Source organism: Dipodomys merriami, unplaced genomic scaffold, assembly GCF_024711535.1.
Source record: "Dipodomys merriami isolate MVZ:Mamm:240054 unplaced genomic scaffold, mDipMer1.0.p SCAF_6, whole genome shotgun sequence".
In the NCBI taxonomy this organism is placed as follows: domain Eukaryota; kingdom Metazoa; phylum Chordata; class Mammalia; order Rodentia; family Heteromyidae; genus Dipodomys; species Dipodomys merriami.
In genome coordinates this window covers 36,041,666-36,060,571 of record NW_027206179.1, presented here as the reverse complement: position 1 = coordinate 36,060,571, position 18,906 = coordinate 36,041,666, and the positions used below count along the sequence as shown (strand labels likewise).

The window sequence follows — 18,906 nt, the reverse complement described above, 5'->3', positions numbered from 1 at the left end:
TATTAATGCTTTCTTCTTGGTAAGGACCAGTTTAAAAAGAAAGGTGCAAATTGAGTAGTAGTATAAAGAGTTTCAATTAAATATGTCAATTTATGAGCTCAAGGCATCTTGATCAGTGTTATTCAAATTCAGTTCTTAGGCTATTAAATTCTAGCCTGTTTGTTTGAAGTACCATTATTATTATTTCAGCACAGGGCTTGGTGCATGTTAAGTAAGTTCTCTGTTTCTGAACTATACCCCGGACTGATGGCTTGCTTTTTACTTGGCATTTAGTAATTGCCAGTTTATTTTTCCTATGATGCTTTGCTTTTGCATATGGCTGTCAGTTCTTATGTGTGTGCTTTTGTGTTGCATGAATTTACATCTGCATGGTTCTGTGAAGTTTGAAAAGTGGTTATGTGGCCTTCTGACGTAAATTTTTAAGGACAGATAAATATCCATCACAAAGATATATAGAAATAATCCCCAAATGTGATTAAGTCATTGAGTCTTCTATCAACATGAACAGGAAATAAATTCTAATTAAATTTGAATTTAATTTCACAGAAAATGAAGACACCTATGTTTCATTTATGAAATTTGGCAGCAAGGAAAGGAAAATAAAGTTTATATGGGATCTTTTCTGGGTACTTTTTCTCCTCAGGGGATATCTGGTCATGTCTAGAGATATTTTTAAAATTATTATTACAGCCAGGTGTGTGTACATTTTATTGGGTTTACTTGAATTTATAGCCATGAACACCAAATAATTTTCCAGCTTAAATATCAATAAGTTCTGCTATCCAGAAACTCAGATTTAGATGGTAAATCTATAAAAGAAAAATACTTAGGATACTACCTTATTCTGGTTTATGGTAATTTCAATGCCTTCACATAGGTTTCACAATGGATTTCTTTTTCACTGAATTCCTATAATATGAATGAAAATATATTTATATTTGTTATAATATATGTATTTATATTATGGTAATTTCAATGCCTTCACATAGGTTTCACAATGGATTTCTTTTTCACTGAATTCCTATAATATGAATGAAAATATATTTATATTTGTTATAATATATGTATTTATATTATAAGCATATTTATTTTCACCTCTGAAAGTTGGGTCCCAGTAAAGTATTATAAGAACTTCTGTTTGCTTTGTGAAGCTATCTTGATTTTATATTTAGGAAAGTTTGCCCATAGTTGGTTCTTTGTGGTCACTTACTTCTTAGATAGTTATAGCTGTAGCTTTGTGTACTCCTTAGAAACTTAAATCTGTTGGCTTAGATATTTCTTAATCATAGACAAAAACTGCCAGTAGCATCATAGGCAATCAGAGGACCAGAATAGAGCTGTGCTTTGTGATCTTGTTTTATGATTGATACCTTTTTCCTTAAACTTTCCTTTACTTTTATCCTCTCCTAAAGTCTATAAAAATTCTATTCAAGTGAATAGGAAAGATACTACATTGACTCTTAGAATTGTATTCACCCACCATTCCTCTTTCCATTCATCCACTTCTTGCCAGTAGCCTCTAACTCCTGCCCTTCAGTCAAGACATGTTTCAGCTTGGGCATTCATTTGTCAAACTGTTCATTGTTCAAAGGTATTATACCATGGTATCTTATGCCTATGTGTACCATACTTTATTCATATATATTCATATATATAATAAATGCTATTACAAGTTGATGTAATAGAAATAGCTGTTAGATGAATTGTGGGAGAATTATGATGAGACTTACTAGCAAATAGACCACCATTCAACAAATCATACTAGACATATATAGACCTTAACTGCTTTCCTAAACAATCTTCCTGATAGTTTCTCCTATACTTCTCTCCATTTGGTGGTAGGCAGATAGGTGTTATCTGCATTTCAGAGGCATGGAGAAGGAGAAAAGGGATCATAGTTTTCCTAAGGGTATAGACACAGGAATGATAGAACTCTCATGCGATAAAGCCACAACACTGTTGGGCACTGTTGCTTCCAAGAGACACACAGTGAACCTGTAAAAGTTTAATTTTGTGCTATTTGCATGGTAGAAGGAACACTTCAGGATCTGTACTTCTCTAGGCTAGATTGTCTCAGTGTAATCTGGGGTGACGCCTCTAGTTTGAAGTGGCTTAGAGAGTTAGCTTCCTGGAGATACTATCGAATCGTATTTGCCATAGTAAGAACTGATATGTGTGTGTATAAAACATATACATGCCAGCTATTAAAAAATGGCATCAGCACAACTACATTTAGTTATAACCTAGTGGATGGAAATTAAGGCTCACAGAAAGGAACTCATGTCTGCTGGGGGGGGGGGGGGTGGATGCGGGTGCCACAGCTGGGCCCAGAGTCCTTCTTTCTTTTGTTGCTCTGATGTTCACACAGGCTGCAATCAAGTGCACTCCGGTTTTCACAGGGGTAACTTTATAAACCCTAGGGAACATACTGTGCTCAGATTCCTTCCTTCAAAGGAGATTCTCTATTCTAGACCATGTTTGACTCACTCATTCCTGCTGAGGACTTTTTGAGAGTCCAGCCTCTGCTCAGAACTCAGGTGCTCAGATGAAGGATATGTTCTTGTCTCAACCTACACACTGTGCAGAAAGATGTGTGTTCATGCTTCACAGTTCAGGAGGATGAGAGTTCTAGAGAGACTATGGAAGACTGCAGACCACTTTAGATGGCCCAGTCCTCTTCCCACTTAAAAATATTAAAGTATGAATTAGCATTTTCATTTTCATTCTAGTTTGTGTAATTTATGTGTTAGGTGTCCAGCTTTGAGTCAGGACTTTTCCCATGCTCCTTAGTGAGTATCATTGGTGAAACTGAAACTTAACTCTTAGTGAGTTCAGTTTTTGACAGGTAGGAGTTAAGCAAACTCACAGAAATTCTTGAAATATAAACTTAGTGAGAAATACATCTCATTAATACACTCATTTATATATGTACTCACATTCTATATGGAATCTACTGCTTAATAAATCCTATATAACTTTATAAAACTTTAGGAAGCAGTAAAGCTTTCTTACAAAGAACTAGGAATATTCTAGGTATAGATTGCTTAGATAGATATGATGGAAATTACATCATTCTTACGATGGATGTTAAATGAGGATGACGTATCTGTATCTTGCTGTGTTATGAACTGAACACGTTTATGACCACTTCACATGGTCTGGCCTTTGTGTAGGCCCAGTAATAGGTCAGCTAACAAATCAGACTCAATTCCTGTTTTATACACTTGCAAGGCAACACATTATATGTCAATAAACATACATCTCATTTGGCAATGACTGCAGGGTGCGCCAGGGAGAGGGTCTTATAATGAAACAGCATGTGAGCAGGTAGCTACAAGTAAGAGAGAAGACATGGATTTGGGAGGTGAAGAGCATTCAGGGGGAGAAATGATGTGTGAACATAGCAAGGAGGCCAGTTGGCAGGAGGAGAGGGCAGACAGGCCAGCACAGTGGAACTGAATATGAGAACAGGCAGGACCTAGGCATCAGTCCCTTTGGGTCTTGGGCAAGCCTGGTTTTAACTTAGAGAGATGGGAAGAAGCTGATGGTACAAAGTAACAGGTGCTATGTCTTGGGTGCAACTTTGGAAGGTGGTTCTGGCTGTTGTGTTAAGACTGTACTGCTGGTGGGAAGGGAGAAAGCAAGGTGATGATGAGGGTCCTTCAGGTCCTTCAACTAGAAGGATGCATGCTTTCTTTTACTGGGGAAAGGAAGTTGTGGATTGGACCAGGAAGTTTGTAATGGTAAATTAAGTTCAGGTTGCCCTTTGGACTTCCAAGGGGAAAGCAAAATACAAAGTTGCATCATTCATTCATTTTGAGTAGTATTTTTTTTAAAAGACATAAGTATTAGTGAAGGGCTAGTGAGTTGGAGGGAGCATTTGAGAGAGGATTTCACTGGCTGATAATTGAAGCAAGCTCTTTTGGAAGTCCAGGTAAGGGTGGCCTGTCCTTGGATCTAGAGTGTTGGCAGTAGAGATGGAAAGAAAGAGACTCTGAGTGAGAAGACTTGGTAAGTAATTGAAAGTGGGGAGAAAAAAGAAAAGTGAAAAATGGTTCTTAGGTTTCAAAAGCAGATGATTGGAGGGCATTAACTCCCCCCCTCCCCCATTAACTACCACAAAAGGGAAAGCAGCTTCGAATTTGATTACAGTAACAATAACCAGGTGTCTAGAGAATTACAGTTTATAAAACCCTTCTGAGATATGATTTCAACTGGTCCTTTTACAGACGAGGTGCTGAGGGAATATCCATGCAGAAATGTTTATTCAGGAACCGTTGGAAATGAGTCAAAGGAGGGGCAGGTCCTGGGCTGTACACTTGGGGTTATTTGCATGGGAGTGCTAAGTGCATTCCTGAGCAAGCTAAAGAAGAGGATCTAATGAAGGAAAAGTGATGGCTGAATTGTGGAGAAGGCAATCTTTAGGTGCCCAAGAACATGAGTTGGAATTCACTTAAGTAACTGAAAGTGTAGTCAAGTTACAATGCAATAAACTCAGAAGTGCAATGGGAAAGAACAGCTAGGATACGCCACTTTTAAAAGCTCTTTGTCTCTCTGGAGCAGTCAGACCTGACTCCATCCTGTCTGGGAAGCCATCTTGATCCATCTCCTCTGGTGCGATTTACCATCCTTTGTAGGGACAGCAGACACATGCTTGGACCTCACTCCTCTCTATTCTTTGGTTCTCCTCTCCAACTGTTTTACTCTTCCAGAGCTAAACCTCATGTAGTAGTTATAAGCTGGGTATATGAATGCTGCCTTAATGAAAGGAAGGGTAACCAAGGAGGTCTGACGGACTGTTGGGAAACTACCTATGGTCCTTTGAGAACCAGTCCAGGGCAGTGGTGTGTGGTAGATCTTTGACAAGAAGCAGTGCATCTACTCATGGTATTGAACTTGAGGAGAAAATATCAGGTAATCACTAAATTATTTAGTAAGTGCCCCGAAAAGGCAGCCAAACCTTAATAGCTTATCTTTGGGGAAGACAGAAAAATAAAAGACTTATGATTCTAGTGATGGATTATGATTTTTTTTCTGAAGTAAGCTTTTCAGGAATCGACTGTTCACACATGAAACACGAGGTTATTATTATTTTTTCCTGTTTATGCAGGGTTCATTTGGCTCTTTTGTGAAAAAATTCACATTTGAGTGGCCAGGCTCTTGTTTCTGCATTTTGGAAAAATACCATTTATCTCTGTAGGGCTGTTTCTGTGATACTATCACTGAAGTGTCTAGGTAGTAGAGTCGAAATTTAGGTGGAATTTCCACATATAAGCCCAACCTGCCTCTACACAGTCGGGTCATGTAAGCCGTGGTGACTGGTTGTATTTTTGTTACAGGAGTAAGTCCATGAGCGATGTCAGTGCAGAGGATGTTCAAAATCTGCGTCAGCTGCGGTATGAGGAGATGCAGAAAATAAAATCCCAGTTAAAAGAACAAGATCAGAAATGGCAGGATGTGAGTATTCCTAAATTGGTAGAGGGAGTGCGTTATGTGTTGCATTTCCTTCTCTTAAAAGAAAGTCAAGATACTTAAGAGACAATTTCCCTTGCAAGTATAATATTTGACTCTGTAGACATGTAACAAAGAATTTTAAACTTTTTGGGGGGCCTATTATTGGTGCACATTTTAAAAGCCACAGTAAAATAATATGAAAATATTTATCTTCTCATATTTTCTGTGGTTTCTCATAAGTTGTTTCATTTCCTTGTGTTTCTTGCTTTGGTGGTTGAATTAGATATGACTGTTCATTATGTTTTTGATAGGAAAAGACTGATTAGGGTTAGGATTTATAGTGAGCAGGGGTACTGGCATTTAGTAGAGAGAGATTAAAACAGGTTCTTAAGGCTTCTTGAGAAGACTGGGAGCAAATACAACCTGGAGTATAGTTTTGGCTAAAATCATTATTGCTATGAATCAAAATTGAGATGTTTCAACTGAGCTGACATCTAGGTATTTAAATGGGCATAGACTTACTCTTAACCTGAAAGAGGAAAGTATAACCTTTTCTCTTTTTGAATGTAGTCATTGTTATAAACAACTATAGTAGACAAGCTATAAATAAGAAGATGGTAGAAGTTTGAGGACTACTTCATAGTAAGAGAGTTGAGGGGTAGCCTGAAACAGGATGTCAGAGAGCAAATCTAAATTTTCATAGGAACTAAAATCTATTCATTAGTAAAGCAACCACTGATGGCTACCTTTCTAAAATTCAAGTCCTTCTTTCTTTGGAGTCTCAATTTTCAAAAAGGCTGAGTGTGGGGCTTACCTCATATATGTGAGACCCTAATCTTGATCCCTAGCACTGCCAAACAGACAAAAAGAAAGGAAAAGCCTATAAGGTTTTATAACCAAAATGTCTGGTGAACTTTTTGATATGAGAATGACTTGGAGAGAGGAATGTCTATTGAGTTAAATCAGATGAAAATTCATGCCACTTATCTGTGGGATGGAATGCATAATGCTTTTGTTCTTTCTGGTTATCGTTCATATTGCTCTCAGGCTGTCTGAAAAGGAAAAGTGGCCTTGTGTGCATCAAACTTACTTTGCATGCCCTAAGCGTGAGGTTCCTTTTAGTCTGAGACCTTGAATGTACTTCTTTTTTAAAAATACATTTTAAATTTTATTATTATCTTTAAGTAGTTGTACAAAGGAGTTGCCATTTAACAAAGCAGTTTATGAATATATCTTGATCGATGTCACTCCTTTCAACATTCTGACTGGAATGCCTCTTGATGTTTTTAACATGACGTTTCTCTGCTGTAGAACCATAGCTTTCAAAATGTCTTAATCCACTTGGAGTCAGAATGAGCCTATGTTCCTAGGGGTAGTTGAAAATGAGTTGGGGGGATTGTCCAGGGGTCACCTGGCTAGGTTAGGCCTAACGTTAGGGAATAAGGAAAACAGATGTTGGCTTGTTCATGTATGATCTTTCTCCATGCCTTAAGCTATGAAGAGTTTACCCACTTTGAGATCAAATAATATTCTAGTCTGGCCTGCCCAGTGAAGCCTTTACAAACTCTTCCTTTCTGGAGGTGTAAATGACTCTCTCTCTTTAGAAACCTGGCTTTTCTAAGTGATCTATGACAGTTGTTACTGACTGTTATTTACATGTCTGCCTTTTCCTTCCAGAATGAGCCTTCTGTGGAAGGAGCCATGACTTAGTGACCTGTGTGTTGGAGGGTCTTCAGCTCCTTTTAGCTGAGTGAGACTGCTCACCAGCTCTTGACTGTGACAGTTATATTCCCATTTCCATCTTTCTAGTGAACACATTCTGTCCCATCACAGCAATATTTGTGGAGTGAGATGAAAACAAACTCGAGCCATTTCCTGCTAGATCTAACCTAGCACCTCATTACAAGCAGTTAGCATTCTGTGTGAAGTGAGCAAGGAGGCGAAGGCACCGTCTGGAAAAACAAAAATGGGGTTGTATCTTATTAGGTCAGTGTTTGCAGACAGACCCATAAGATAAAGGCTTGGTACAGAAACACTGGCTATAAAAAGCAAAATGAGGGCACCTTGGCACAAGTGGGAGTGAGTAGTTTCAGCGATGTAACAGGATAGCTGGTGTACTCTTGCTGCTCACAGGGGGCGTGTAGAAATTCAGGTATGACTGGGCTGATGTGATTTTATTTTTTCTCTCAGGACCTTGCAAAATGGAAAAGTCGCCGGAAAAATTATACTTCGGATCTGCAGAAGAAAAAGGAAGAGAGGGAAGAAATTGAAAAGCAGGCACTTGAGAAGGCAGACAGAAGCTCTAAGACATTTAGAGAGATGCTACAGGACAGGTAAGAGGCTGATGTTCGGGGATCTCCCTATGGCAGACAGAGGTTTTGTCTAAGTGTGGTGACACAGGTGTTGTCCAGGGTTTCGTGTTGATCAAATGTGTGGCTGAAACAGCCAGGGTTTTGCTCTGCAGTGGAAAAACCAAGTATTCCTGAAATGGTGACCTGTATTAAAAGAAAAGAGTACTTAAGCTAGGTGAGCAATAGTTCTTGTCTCAGGTACATTTGCTTGTGGAAATGGAAGGTATTGGCTATATTTGGTGCAGAAAATACCCTACTTTTTACTCTTCAAAAGTACTTTTAAGAATGGAAAAGGCTAATTAGATCAGCCTCACTATTAACTAAATCATATAAACTAGAATAAAGTTCCTTTGTCAGCTCTAGTGGTGTAACTTCAGTTATATTTTAAAGGAAGTATATAGAAGCAAGTGTATGAGCTTGTTGATTTATTCTTTGTGTTACAGTGTGGCAAGGTGAAGGTCACATTTAAAAATCTCCTGTGAAGTAGTTACCGTGTGAAACCCTAGCATATTTATAGGTCAGGGAGAAAGCAAATATGACTTAAGAATAATGTCAAAAAGGAAATATACTGCTGGGTGAGATTAAACAGAGCCTCTTTGTTTCTGAAAAGCCAATAATAAACAGAGTTCCATTCACTTAAATGCAAGACAGTTAGCCTGGGAGGTAGATGCTTATAACTAAATGTTAAGTGAGTCTGCTTTTACCAACTCTATGAATAAGAATAGTGACTTTTTTGATTTTTTAAATATGTTTTTATTGTAAAATATCGTACAGAGGGGTTACAGTTACATGAGTAAGGTAATGAGTACATTTCCTATTGCGCATTGTTACCTCCTCTTTTGTTTTTCCCCTACCATCCCTTCCCTCCCCACTTCCCCAACCTCCTCCCCAAGTTGTAAAGTTCATTTTCAACATAGCGTCTTGTACATCTCACAGTTACAATGGGTCAACTTGTATCCCTATTTCAGCATTTTGTTATTTCCCTTCCCCTCCCCAAGTTAGAAAAGTGTATATACAAGATGCAGGGCACAGGAATTAAATACAGTGAAAACAGGGGTTATATTATGGGGGAAGAATATACCAAAGAAACAAAAAAAAATAACATAGTACGTTATATGTACGTTAAAAACAATAGCAAGAAAGAAAAAAAAAACTATTTGTGTCCCTGTCTTGGGGTTCATTTCGCTTAACTATGAAAGATTTTATACAAAACTTTTTAAGAATAGTGACTTTTAACTTATTATCCACAGAGGTTTAATCAAAATGCATGACATCATACACTGGATCTTTATCAGAGCCTAAGTCTAAGTGCTATTCTATTTTTACTCATATATTGTAAATTTATATAGGAAAATGACAATGTGATCAAGGAATCTACCCCCCTGCAGGGTTCAAATTGGGTGTCAGTCACTTATATATAATATTCTAATTTTTTGAAGGGTTAGGGGATAAAACTGAATAATTTCTTGTTAGAAATTCCCTGATTTGCTACCAAAATCTTTTCATGACTAAAGAAATCTTTTTAAAGTATTTGAGAGCCTCTTTTTTTTTTTTTTTAAATTTTATTTTATTTGAGAACATACTAGAGAGCCTCTTTCCTAATAAAGGTCAAGTTCTTTTTTAGTTGTGGCAGTGAAAACTATATATCATTTTACTCTTAGTGTTGTATTATTGTGAGTCAGTAGTGTTTTTATTCCTGGGCCTCTTAAACATTAGTAATTGTCTCTCACTTCTGGGTTAAATGCATAACTCTGTGGTGATGGTGCATTTCTCTTTGCTAAGGGAATCCCGAAATCAAAAGTCTACAGTTACATCTAGTGGGAGATTGTATTCTTCTGATGATATATCAAATGATGAAGAGCTCTCTTCTTCACTGACTCTGTCAGAAACCAGTTACCAGCACCAGAGAGCAGAAGAGGAGGGAACAACTTCTCCTACTGAGTTTCCTAAAGAAGCCTCTACACGTTTCCTGAACATGCAGGACAGTGTAGCTGCCGAAACGGGGCTTCCTTCTAACCCCCCCGCAGAAGAACAGCGCTCAGCTTCTTTGTCTTCTCAGCATTCACCGAGTACACGAATGGAGGTGACTCGAGTTTCAGCTTCAGCCTCTCTCCCCAGAAGCTACCAGAAAACTGATACAGCCAGGTTAACATCTGTGGTCACACCGAGACCTTTTGGCACTCAGGCAAGGGGAATCTCATCACTCCCCAGATCCTACACGGTAAAAAAAAACAAACGCTCCTGGTTCATCTAGTTTGGTCTGAAGTGTAAAACATTGGGGAATGTGTCCAGAGGCTGGAGTTAGAAATACTTACGTGTAAAATATCTAATATATATATATATATATATATATCTATATAGATATATATATATATATTTCTAGAGCATTTGTATCCCAATTTATATTCAATAGAAACTTAATGCTTAAAAACAGCAATGGTTCAGGATGTTGAAATTTAAAGTAGGACTGATAGTATTTTAAATAACGAGTAAGGCTTATTCTAAGGCAAAATATGCATTTTAGTATTTCTTTCAAATATAGCTGTTGTAAAGTATTGGGTTAAGCAATATTAAATTGTCATCTCCTTTTGATCCATGCAAACAGTCATTTTATATGGTTTAATCTAAATATTTTCAAGAGCTGCTATACAAATTTGTGTTTTATCTTGATTTCCCACTTCAGAACTTGACATATTTGAGTATTCTGACTAAGGTATCTTATTCTGATATACACATTTCTATTTATATTGGGATTTTGAAGCATGCAGAATAGTGCAGCATATTTCCTGGTTATGAAGTGGCCCATGTGAACTTATATTTTGGGAAAAGAAGTAACACAGCCTCAAGATTCATGTTTGCATTCCTATTCTGCCAATATTCAGCCTTAAAATTATTTTAAAAAAATTTCAGTATTTGTGGTGAGGGCAATTAGGAAACTTCTGACTATTTCCCTTCTTTAAAGAGAGAAATACAGACATATTTGATGACTTAACAATTAAGTTTATAGGATAGACATGATGGTTGATGATGGAGAAGAGGGCTGTCACACACACTGTATCATAAATAAAAGGTTAATATCACTAGGGTAGGAAATAATTCAACTTTGGAAAAATAAAGAAATGAATGGCCAATTCAAGGGAAAAGGAATTTGAATGGCTGATAACATAAAATATACAGAGCCTCTTCAGTCTCATTAAAACAAGAAAGAGGCATAGGACTTTTTACCCATCAGGTTACAGACATTTAAATTCTGGAAATACTTAGTGTTGGTGAGGATGCAGGGAGAAATGGATGCTTATATATTACCATAACTTAATATTCAGAAATTTTATTGTATAAAACCTTGGATCCAGCAATTTGGGCCAGGGGAGATCTGGGCTATTAAAATATCAAGTTCCAGTTCTAAAGATCTATGGAGAGTTAGCTATCATAATTTTGGGAAGAGACTGAAAATAGGCAACTTTAAATGTATATCAAATGAATAGACTACTGATATTCATGCTAGGAAGTCTGTAACTAAAAGAACCTCGCTTAAAGTTCCTGTTGACTTAGGGTAATGTAAATAAGCAAAGCAATTTTCAGAAGTATGCATATAGTAATACTTTAATTAAAAACAACGATTCTTCCTACTATTTAAGTGCTTACCTGTTGGGGTGTAAGAATGTACTCCAAGGTTTTAACAGTAGTTACTTTGCTGTGAGAGGCATATGTTACTTCAGTAGTTTTAAAATATTCATGAGTATCTTTTTTTAAAACAGAAAAGAAAAGCCAACAGAATATCAAGTTTAAAAATGTTGTTTCCCATTTAGATGGATGATGGTTGGAAGTATAATGGGGATGTAGAAGGAGCTAAGAAAACTCAGCACAATTTGGCCAGCACCCCTGCCCCAAAGCCTGACACCAGCCAGCTTGTTTCCAGCATGTCCAGTGAAATGGAGGCAGCCACAGGAGAAGGTGTGACGGGGAGGCTGACTTCTCCCATGTCTCCTTTCTCATCTCTCTCCCAAGAGGAGGCTGCTGCTCCTAAAACCACACTCTCCTCCATGTCTGGCCCCGATTTACTGTCTGACTCTGCTGAAGAGAGAAGCTTACTACAGAGAGAGGTCTCAAAGTCTCAGGTGAGTGTGGAAGGCTTTTTTTATTTTTTAATCAGCAAGACTCAGCTACCAAAGGGTTTAAATCTGGGAACAATGCTTTTAGTTCTTAGCTGTTATAGGACAAGCTGAGCATGTGTTTACTTTTGATGTATCTTAGAGGAAGTGCATCTCTTCTCACTCTGAGTTTATGGATCTAGAGAAACCCCATGACCTGTGTCTCTAGAGAGTACTCTATATTTCAGCAGTTTATGGTACCAAAACCAATTGGAGGTTTGTGGCATAGATCTATGGTATTTGTGCATAATCAAATGCCGTTCCCTTTCCCAGGAAATTAACTGACCATCAGGAGAAATTAATGTATGTGGTGGGTGCTGATCTCAAGATAGCATTTAATTCCATCAGTTTGAACTTTCTAGTGACTTTTATTTATTTATTTATTTTTTTCTGGTACAGGTCCTGAGACTTGGATATCAGGGTCTGAGCACTGTCCCTGAGCTTCTTTGGCTCAAGGCCTGTGCTTTACTACTTGAGTTACACCTCAATTTCTGGCTTTTTGGTGTTTAGTTGGAAATAAGAGTCTCACAGGCTTTCCATCTGGGCTGGCTTCAAACTATCTGGCTATCCTCAGATCTCAGCCTCCTGAGTACCTAGAATTATAGCCAGGTGTGAGCCACTGGCATCTGGCTCTAGTGACTTTTTAATTTTGATTTATACTTTTGAATGTCTAGACTTTGGGAACTCAGTTACTCTCTCTTTCTCTCTCACCACCACCCCCCCCCCCAAAAAAAAAAAAAAAAAAACCACCTCTCCTGACTTTGTTATTTGTAGAGAGGCTTTAAAAATGCAGGACAATCTGTGAGACTGTTATCTCCAATTAACCACTAAAAAGCCAGAAATGGAACTATGGTTCAAGTGATAAGAGTGCCAACTTTGACCAAATAGAACTAAAAGCACGCAGGGCCTGAGTTCAAAACCTAGGACTAACACAAGAAAGGAAAGGAAAGGAAAAAGGAAAAGAAAAAAACTTGAAAATGTTATCATTTACAGAAAATCTTATCTCAGTTTTTCCCACGTGTATTTACAAATATATATCTAAGAACAATTTTGTCAGTTTATTAAAACCTTTAGCTAGAAATTATTCAGTTATTTTCTTGTTGTTGTTGGTTATGGGGCTTGAACTCAGGGCTTGGGCACTGTCCCTGAGCTCTTCCACTCAAAGCTAGCATTCTATCACTTTGAGCCACAGGATCACTTCTGGTTTTCTGGTGGTTAATTGTCAGTAAGAGTCTCACAGCTTTTCCTTACCCTCCTCAGTAGCTAGGACAGTACAGGTGTGAGCCACTAGTGCCTGGCTTGATTACATTTTTAAAGACTTAGAACTACAATGAATGTGGTAAATTCGAGTGGATTTGAACAATAGCTGTATTATGTGTAGGAAACATAAGGTGAGAGTGGGTATATAAAAGCAGAGGAAAGGCATCTTTTGTTTTATACTTGCCTTCGCCTTTACAAATAGCAAATTCACAAAACAGCCTAATGAATGCTGTGCATGCTCCCTCAGGGTGGCAGCTGGTGAGCTACATCCATGGATTAAGGGAACAGGCCACTTGTAGTTCGTGGGTGTGTTCCTGGCTTTTGAAGCTCAGAAGAACCCAAATTAACCTGGCATCATTTCAAGTTTCCTCATTAATGGATTTATGCTCTTCTGTCATCCATCTTGAAAGGGTAATCTACCAAAGGAAACTTAGGCTTTATTTAACCATTGGAACTACTGAAACTGTTAAACATTGGTGTCTTTCCTCTGGTGATTCTGATTGCTTAGTGTTGGTTTCAATGCTACTAGGAAAGAAGTCTCAGAGTTTACTGAATATGTAAAGTAGCTGGTGAGAAATACATAAATGGCCTTGTATAATAATCTTCTTAGCTTTTGTATAAATACTATAAGTGTTCAGAGAATAACAAAACCAAATACAGTGTGTCTGAACCCCTAGATTTCTGAGTTGCTTTGAAAAAAGGATATTCTTTTTCATCTTCCTCTCTATCCTGACATATTTCTTCTGGTAATGTCTTTACAGTTCTTTGCCTCCCACTCCCACCCCGGATCTTTCTAGGGGTTACCCATTTCTAGTGCCATGTACTTTTCTATCAATGAAATTCTTTTATACACAGTTACAGGTATCTGTGTATTCTCTGCAGGAATGTATCATTAGCTTGCCTTGGTGCTGCATTAGACTCAGTCATTTCTCTGCTCCAGTCTCAAGTGGTGTGATACAGCTTGTTGAAGTTCCAGGCACTTGCACCATGATGTCTCTCATTACTTTCCCCAAATTCCCTTTGTTGTACCATAACAACTAACGTTCATCGTGTGCTTCACATGGGCCTGGGGGCTTCTCTCAGTGAATCATAGTGATTCTATGACGTCAGTCCTGGCATTAACATCTCTGTTTTATAAATGTGAAAACTGAAGCAGAGAACAGTGACTTACTTGTCCAAGACTATACACAGTATCAAATGATGGAGTCAGGATTTGAACCCAGGCAGCGTGATCTGAGATTGCTTGCATTTTGTTGTGTTATGAGAAAGATAGTTCATTCAGCTACAGAAGAAAGTTAGCTTTTTCTTTCTTTCTTTCTTTCTTTCTTTCTTTTTTTTTTTTTGAGCATATCTTACCTATTTTGTCCTTCCTATTCTCTCATTTGAAAATGTTTACCTCACCCACCTCTGCTGTTTGAGGTTATCCTCTCCCTTCAATGCCCAGGAGAATTCTGGAATTGAGGTATCACTTTTCCCTAGTTGTAATTGAATTACCCACCCTTGAATACCTCACTGGTTGATTTCTTCCTTGTTCCATGGATTCATGTGTTCCTCCTTCACTGCTACTCTTGTACCTTCCACTGTTTACCTACACTTGGCAACTGACTTGAAGGGCATTGAAGGTCTCAATACTACTCTGAAGTATGAACTTAATCCAGGAGGTAATTTAGAGTTCTTACTGTTACTTTAGTGTGGGGATTTTAAGATTTAACGAGTGTTTTTAGGAATGCAGGCTTTGTGATGTTATATAAAATTATTTTAAGAAAGCAAAGTCTGCAGGCAGGGACTGGTTAGGAGCCCATCATCAGAGAATTTTTGGTAATAAGGTGGTTTATGCCATAAAGAAGGAAAAGCATAGCGAAGGCAAGAGCTTGCTAGGACCTCATTGACAGTCTACCCACAGGAATTTCCTTTCCTTCCCTACTGCTGAGTTGGTGGCTTTGTCCCCCCACGCCCACCTTTTGGCCTTTTCTCTTTTGATTAGTGCAGTTTCCCCAGACTTCCTCGTCATTTCAAGCTTCCAGGCAATTCTAAGGGAGAGAGACTTGGAGTCCTTTTTCTGTCTCCAACTGTATCACAGATGTGGCTTGCATGATTTTCTTCTGAATTGGTCTTTTTTCTTAAAAAAAAAAATCTTTAAGTAGCTGTACAAAAAGAGTTTCAATCAACATGTCAGTTTAAGAGTCTATGCATGTCCGTCCATGTCACTCCTCCCATCATTGTCCTCCAGCTCTCCCAACCACACCCATACCTTCAAAGATTCATCCCGAGGATTAATCAATAATCTATACTTTAATCAAGTTGTCATATGTATACATACATATGACCCTCAATATATTTTCACATATATATATATATATATATATATATATATATATATATATAATTTTAGATCTACTTTCCACATGTGATAGGAAACTTGGAATATTTGTTTTTCTGAAACTGACTTAAAACTTCTATTTTCTCTTCTCTCCTTTCATTGTTCTCTGCTCTTAAATTCTAGACAAATCCACCATTCCAGGCTGTTAGCCCAATAGCCCCCTCTCTCCTTTCCAAGGCAGACACTCAGCCCAATTAGTAAAGGCAGTAAATAATCAGCCCTCCCCCCCCCCCCCCTTACCTGGAGATGGCACACCTTTGGGATTGCTACAACCATATAAAGCAGCAAGATCCCTTTAGAGTGACCTTCAGGTCTGGGAATCTGCAGGACTCCTTATCTACTGTTTAGGAAGCAGTCATACATCCTAGCCTGCCATGATGAAGTTTCTGGTCCACATGTCCACACCAGGGTCTCCGCCTCCTAAGCCCTCCTAGGTCCATTAGATTTTAGGTCACCTCAGGTACCACTTCTCACTTCTTTCGTGTGAGAGGGGGTCTTGCTGGTCCCTTTGCTGGCAATAAACCTTTTCTTTGTTCTTTGTACCTGGATGACTGTGTGGTTTTCTGACAAAGTCTAATTTATTCTAACACAGGCTTTTCAAGGAAGTGTCCCAGAGTCAGGTCACCTATGGGAATAAAAAAGCAGCTTTTTTACAAATGTATTTCCTGACCCTAAGCCTGTAAGCACCCCTTTAAATAGCCATGGTTTACCTTTGACCTTGATACTTCATATTGTATATTTACCTGTCACTTTCCACACACTGCTCTCTTGAATTATGGAGGGGGAAAAAAAAAAAAAACCTTTAGAGCCCAGTGCCCAGAAATGTAAACAGTCATTGAATGCTGACTGAGCCATCTTGGCTTTAGGGCTAAGGACGTGAGGCTTAGATAGGATTTTCTTTGGTTGATCTGGAAACTAACCAGCATGTCTACCATCTTTAATATTGTTGCCATGGGAAAAGAGAAAATGATGGCCAAGTATCCACTGATTGCCTCAGCACATAGCAATGCTTTCTTTAATCCTCCCCGCAACCTTCAAAGCAGATGATATTATTCCCATTTTTACTGGTGAAGCACTTGAGATTTTGGAATTCCATGACTTACCCTAGGCTGCTAAAATGCTGAAACTACCAGAACAGCTTCACTGACCCTGTTTTGTGAAAGGCAACATGCCCAGATTTGAGGACTGCCTTATATATTGTTGTTGACCTATTTTAATTTCACTGTGTTTTGGGAATTTTAGAACTAATAGGGAGTTAAAAATTTTTCTATATGAGAGGCAGTTTCTTGCTACATAGCCAAACTATTCTTGAACTATCAATCCTCTTGCCTCTGTTTCCCAAGTGCTGGGGTGATAGGCACTTTCAGAAGAAATGAATTTATTTCTGAAATGTGGAATTACAAATCTACTAAGTAAGCCGGGTGCTGGTGGCTCACGCCTGTAATCCTAGCTACTCAGGAGGCTGAGATCTGAGGATCATGGTTCAAAGCCAGCCCGGGCAGCAAAAGCTGTAAGACTCTTATCTCCAATAAACCACTAGAAAACCGGAAGTGGTGCTGTGGCTCAAGTGGTAGAGCGCTTGCCTTGAGCTGAAGAGTGCAGGGACAGTGCCCAAGCCCAGAGTTCAAGCCCCACGACAGACCAAAAAAAAAGAAAGAAAGAAAGAAAGAAAGAAATCTACTAAGTAGTAAGGAGCTACTGAAATTTTAAAAATAGAGTTTGTTACAGCATGCTCCAAAGCAGCACAGAGGCAGATAGATACAAAGAAGGACTGGAGGAAGGAAAGACAATGCAGGTAGGAGGCGACCTCAGGAGATTTTAGGAGATCATGTCTCTGAACTAAGACAGTACCTGAGGGAGGGTGGGAAGGAAGAATGACTCCAGAAGAATTGATGATTGTGAACTGGATAGCACTTTATCAAATGTGTGTATGTTGTGGAGACTTGGGGTGGGATTACTATGTGGAGTTTGGGAGGTACAGTTAGAGGAAGAGGCAGAAAGGTGTCCAGGAAGAAACTTGCATTTCTAACTTTATCACTATTTAGCTGGTGATACAGTTAATCAATATGTGAAAAGTAAGAGGTGGAAGAGCAGGTCTAGGAAGGAAGATAATGAATTCCGTTTTAGACCTGTTGGGATTGGACAGTAGTGGAAGATGTGGCAATGCATATGGTAACTCAGAAGTGTTGGAGACTGAGAACAATACAAAACAAAGAAGAGAGACACATGTTTGAAACAGAGAAGGAGCCAGAGAGGTTGGGAAAAGGCCAACAGAAAAATGGATGATGGACTGCTTTAGAAGACTGTTTCCCAGAGTGAGAATAGTTGAAGTTGACTAAGGTGCAGACTGGAGATGGACTTGTGTGGCGGAGAATGAGCTTGGAAGGGTACGGTACCACCTGCCTCTTTGGAATGAAGAGTAGAATGAAGGGTAATATAAGATACAAGTGCATCTTAGGAGAGAGGGGGAGGGGAGAAAGACTAACATCAGTGCAAGGCTAGGAGTTGAGTGCTCTTCAATCCCACTAATCCCTTGAACGACATAAAACTGTGAGAACTGATTCTAAGATGATGGGTTTCCTCTATTTTTCTTGATTTGACCCTCCAGATATACTTTTTAGTGTTAGGAAAATGTTTGGGAGGAAAGTAGGTGATGATGATGATGATGATGATGATGATGATGATGATGATGATGATGATGATGATTATTATTAACTCTTTAGTATGTAAGATTTGCCCAGTTTTTTTTTATTAATTCTCATCCAGAGAGGGATGAGAATCTAATCATTCAACTGCAAGAAAAATAAATGTTATTCTTGTCATTCCACATTTGTCATTGCATTTTTAGTCTTGTGGGAATGTGGTTAAAGTTGTAGAGTATCTGCTTGGCCAACAGAAGGCCTTGAGTTCAAACCTTACACACTCACACACACACACACAAACACACACACACAGAGGTTTTAAGCTGGTATTGGCTGAGGTAGGAAGATCAAAAGTTCAAGGCTATACGGCACCGCAGCCCATCTCAAAAAAGTTGATCATCTACTTCAGCTTCATAGTCTGACAGTTAGTAGGGCAATCTCAGCTTTCATTGTGTACTTTAGTTTAGATTGTACCCAATTTGAGGGAAATTGTTTTTTATTTTGGTTGCCATAGATAACTATTATTTTCTCTTTTCTGGCTTGGATAACTGAAACCACTTAGATAGTTCATTTCTCAGTCATCAAGAATCTAGGTTTCCCCTCAGAAGTTATTTTCTCATTCCACTAAGTTCAAAAAGTAATTCTCCCATTATCTTCTGGAGCTTGGA

At 38.5% G+C, this 18,906-nt stretch overlaps 1 protein-coding gene across 11 annotated transcripts in view; it reads left to right on the top strand.

The window, feature by feature from the left end:
• LOC138814042 (LIM domain only protein 7-like) overlaps window positions 1-18,906 on the top strand; it is a 194,081-nt gene that overhangs the window by 147,581 nt on the left and 27,594 nt on the right. For 10 of the 11 annotated variants that reach the window (XM_070002803.1, XM_070002801.1, XM_070002804.1 and 7 more), the window contains 4 exons: window positions 5,340-5,457; window positions 7,645-7,787; window positions 9,588-10,026; window positions 11,615-11,923. In XM_070002803.1, the coding sequence (XP_069858904.1) occupies window positions 5,340-5,457; window positions 7,645-7,787; window positions 9,588-10,026; window positions 11,615-11,923 (1,009 nt within the window). The remainder of the gene's footprint in view (window positions 1-5,339; window positions 5,458-7,644; window positions 7,788-9,587; window positions 10,027-11,614; window positions 11,924-18,906) is intronic. The other variant, XM_070002802.1, reaches the window with a different exon arrangement.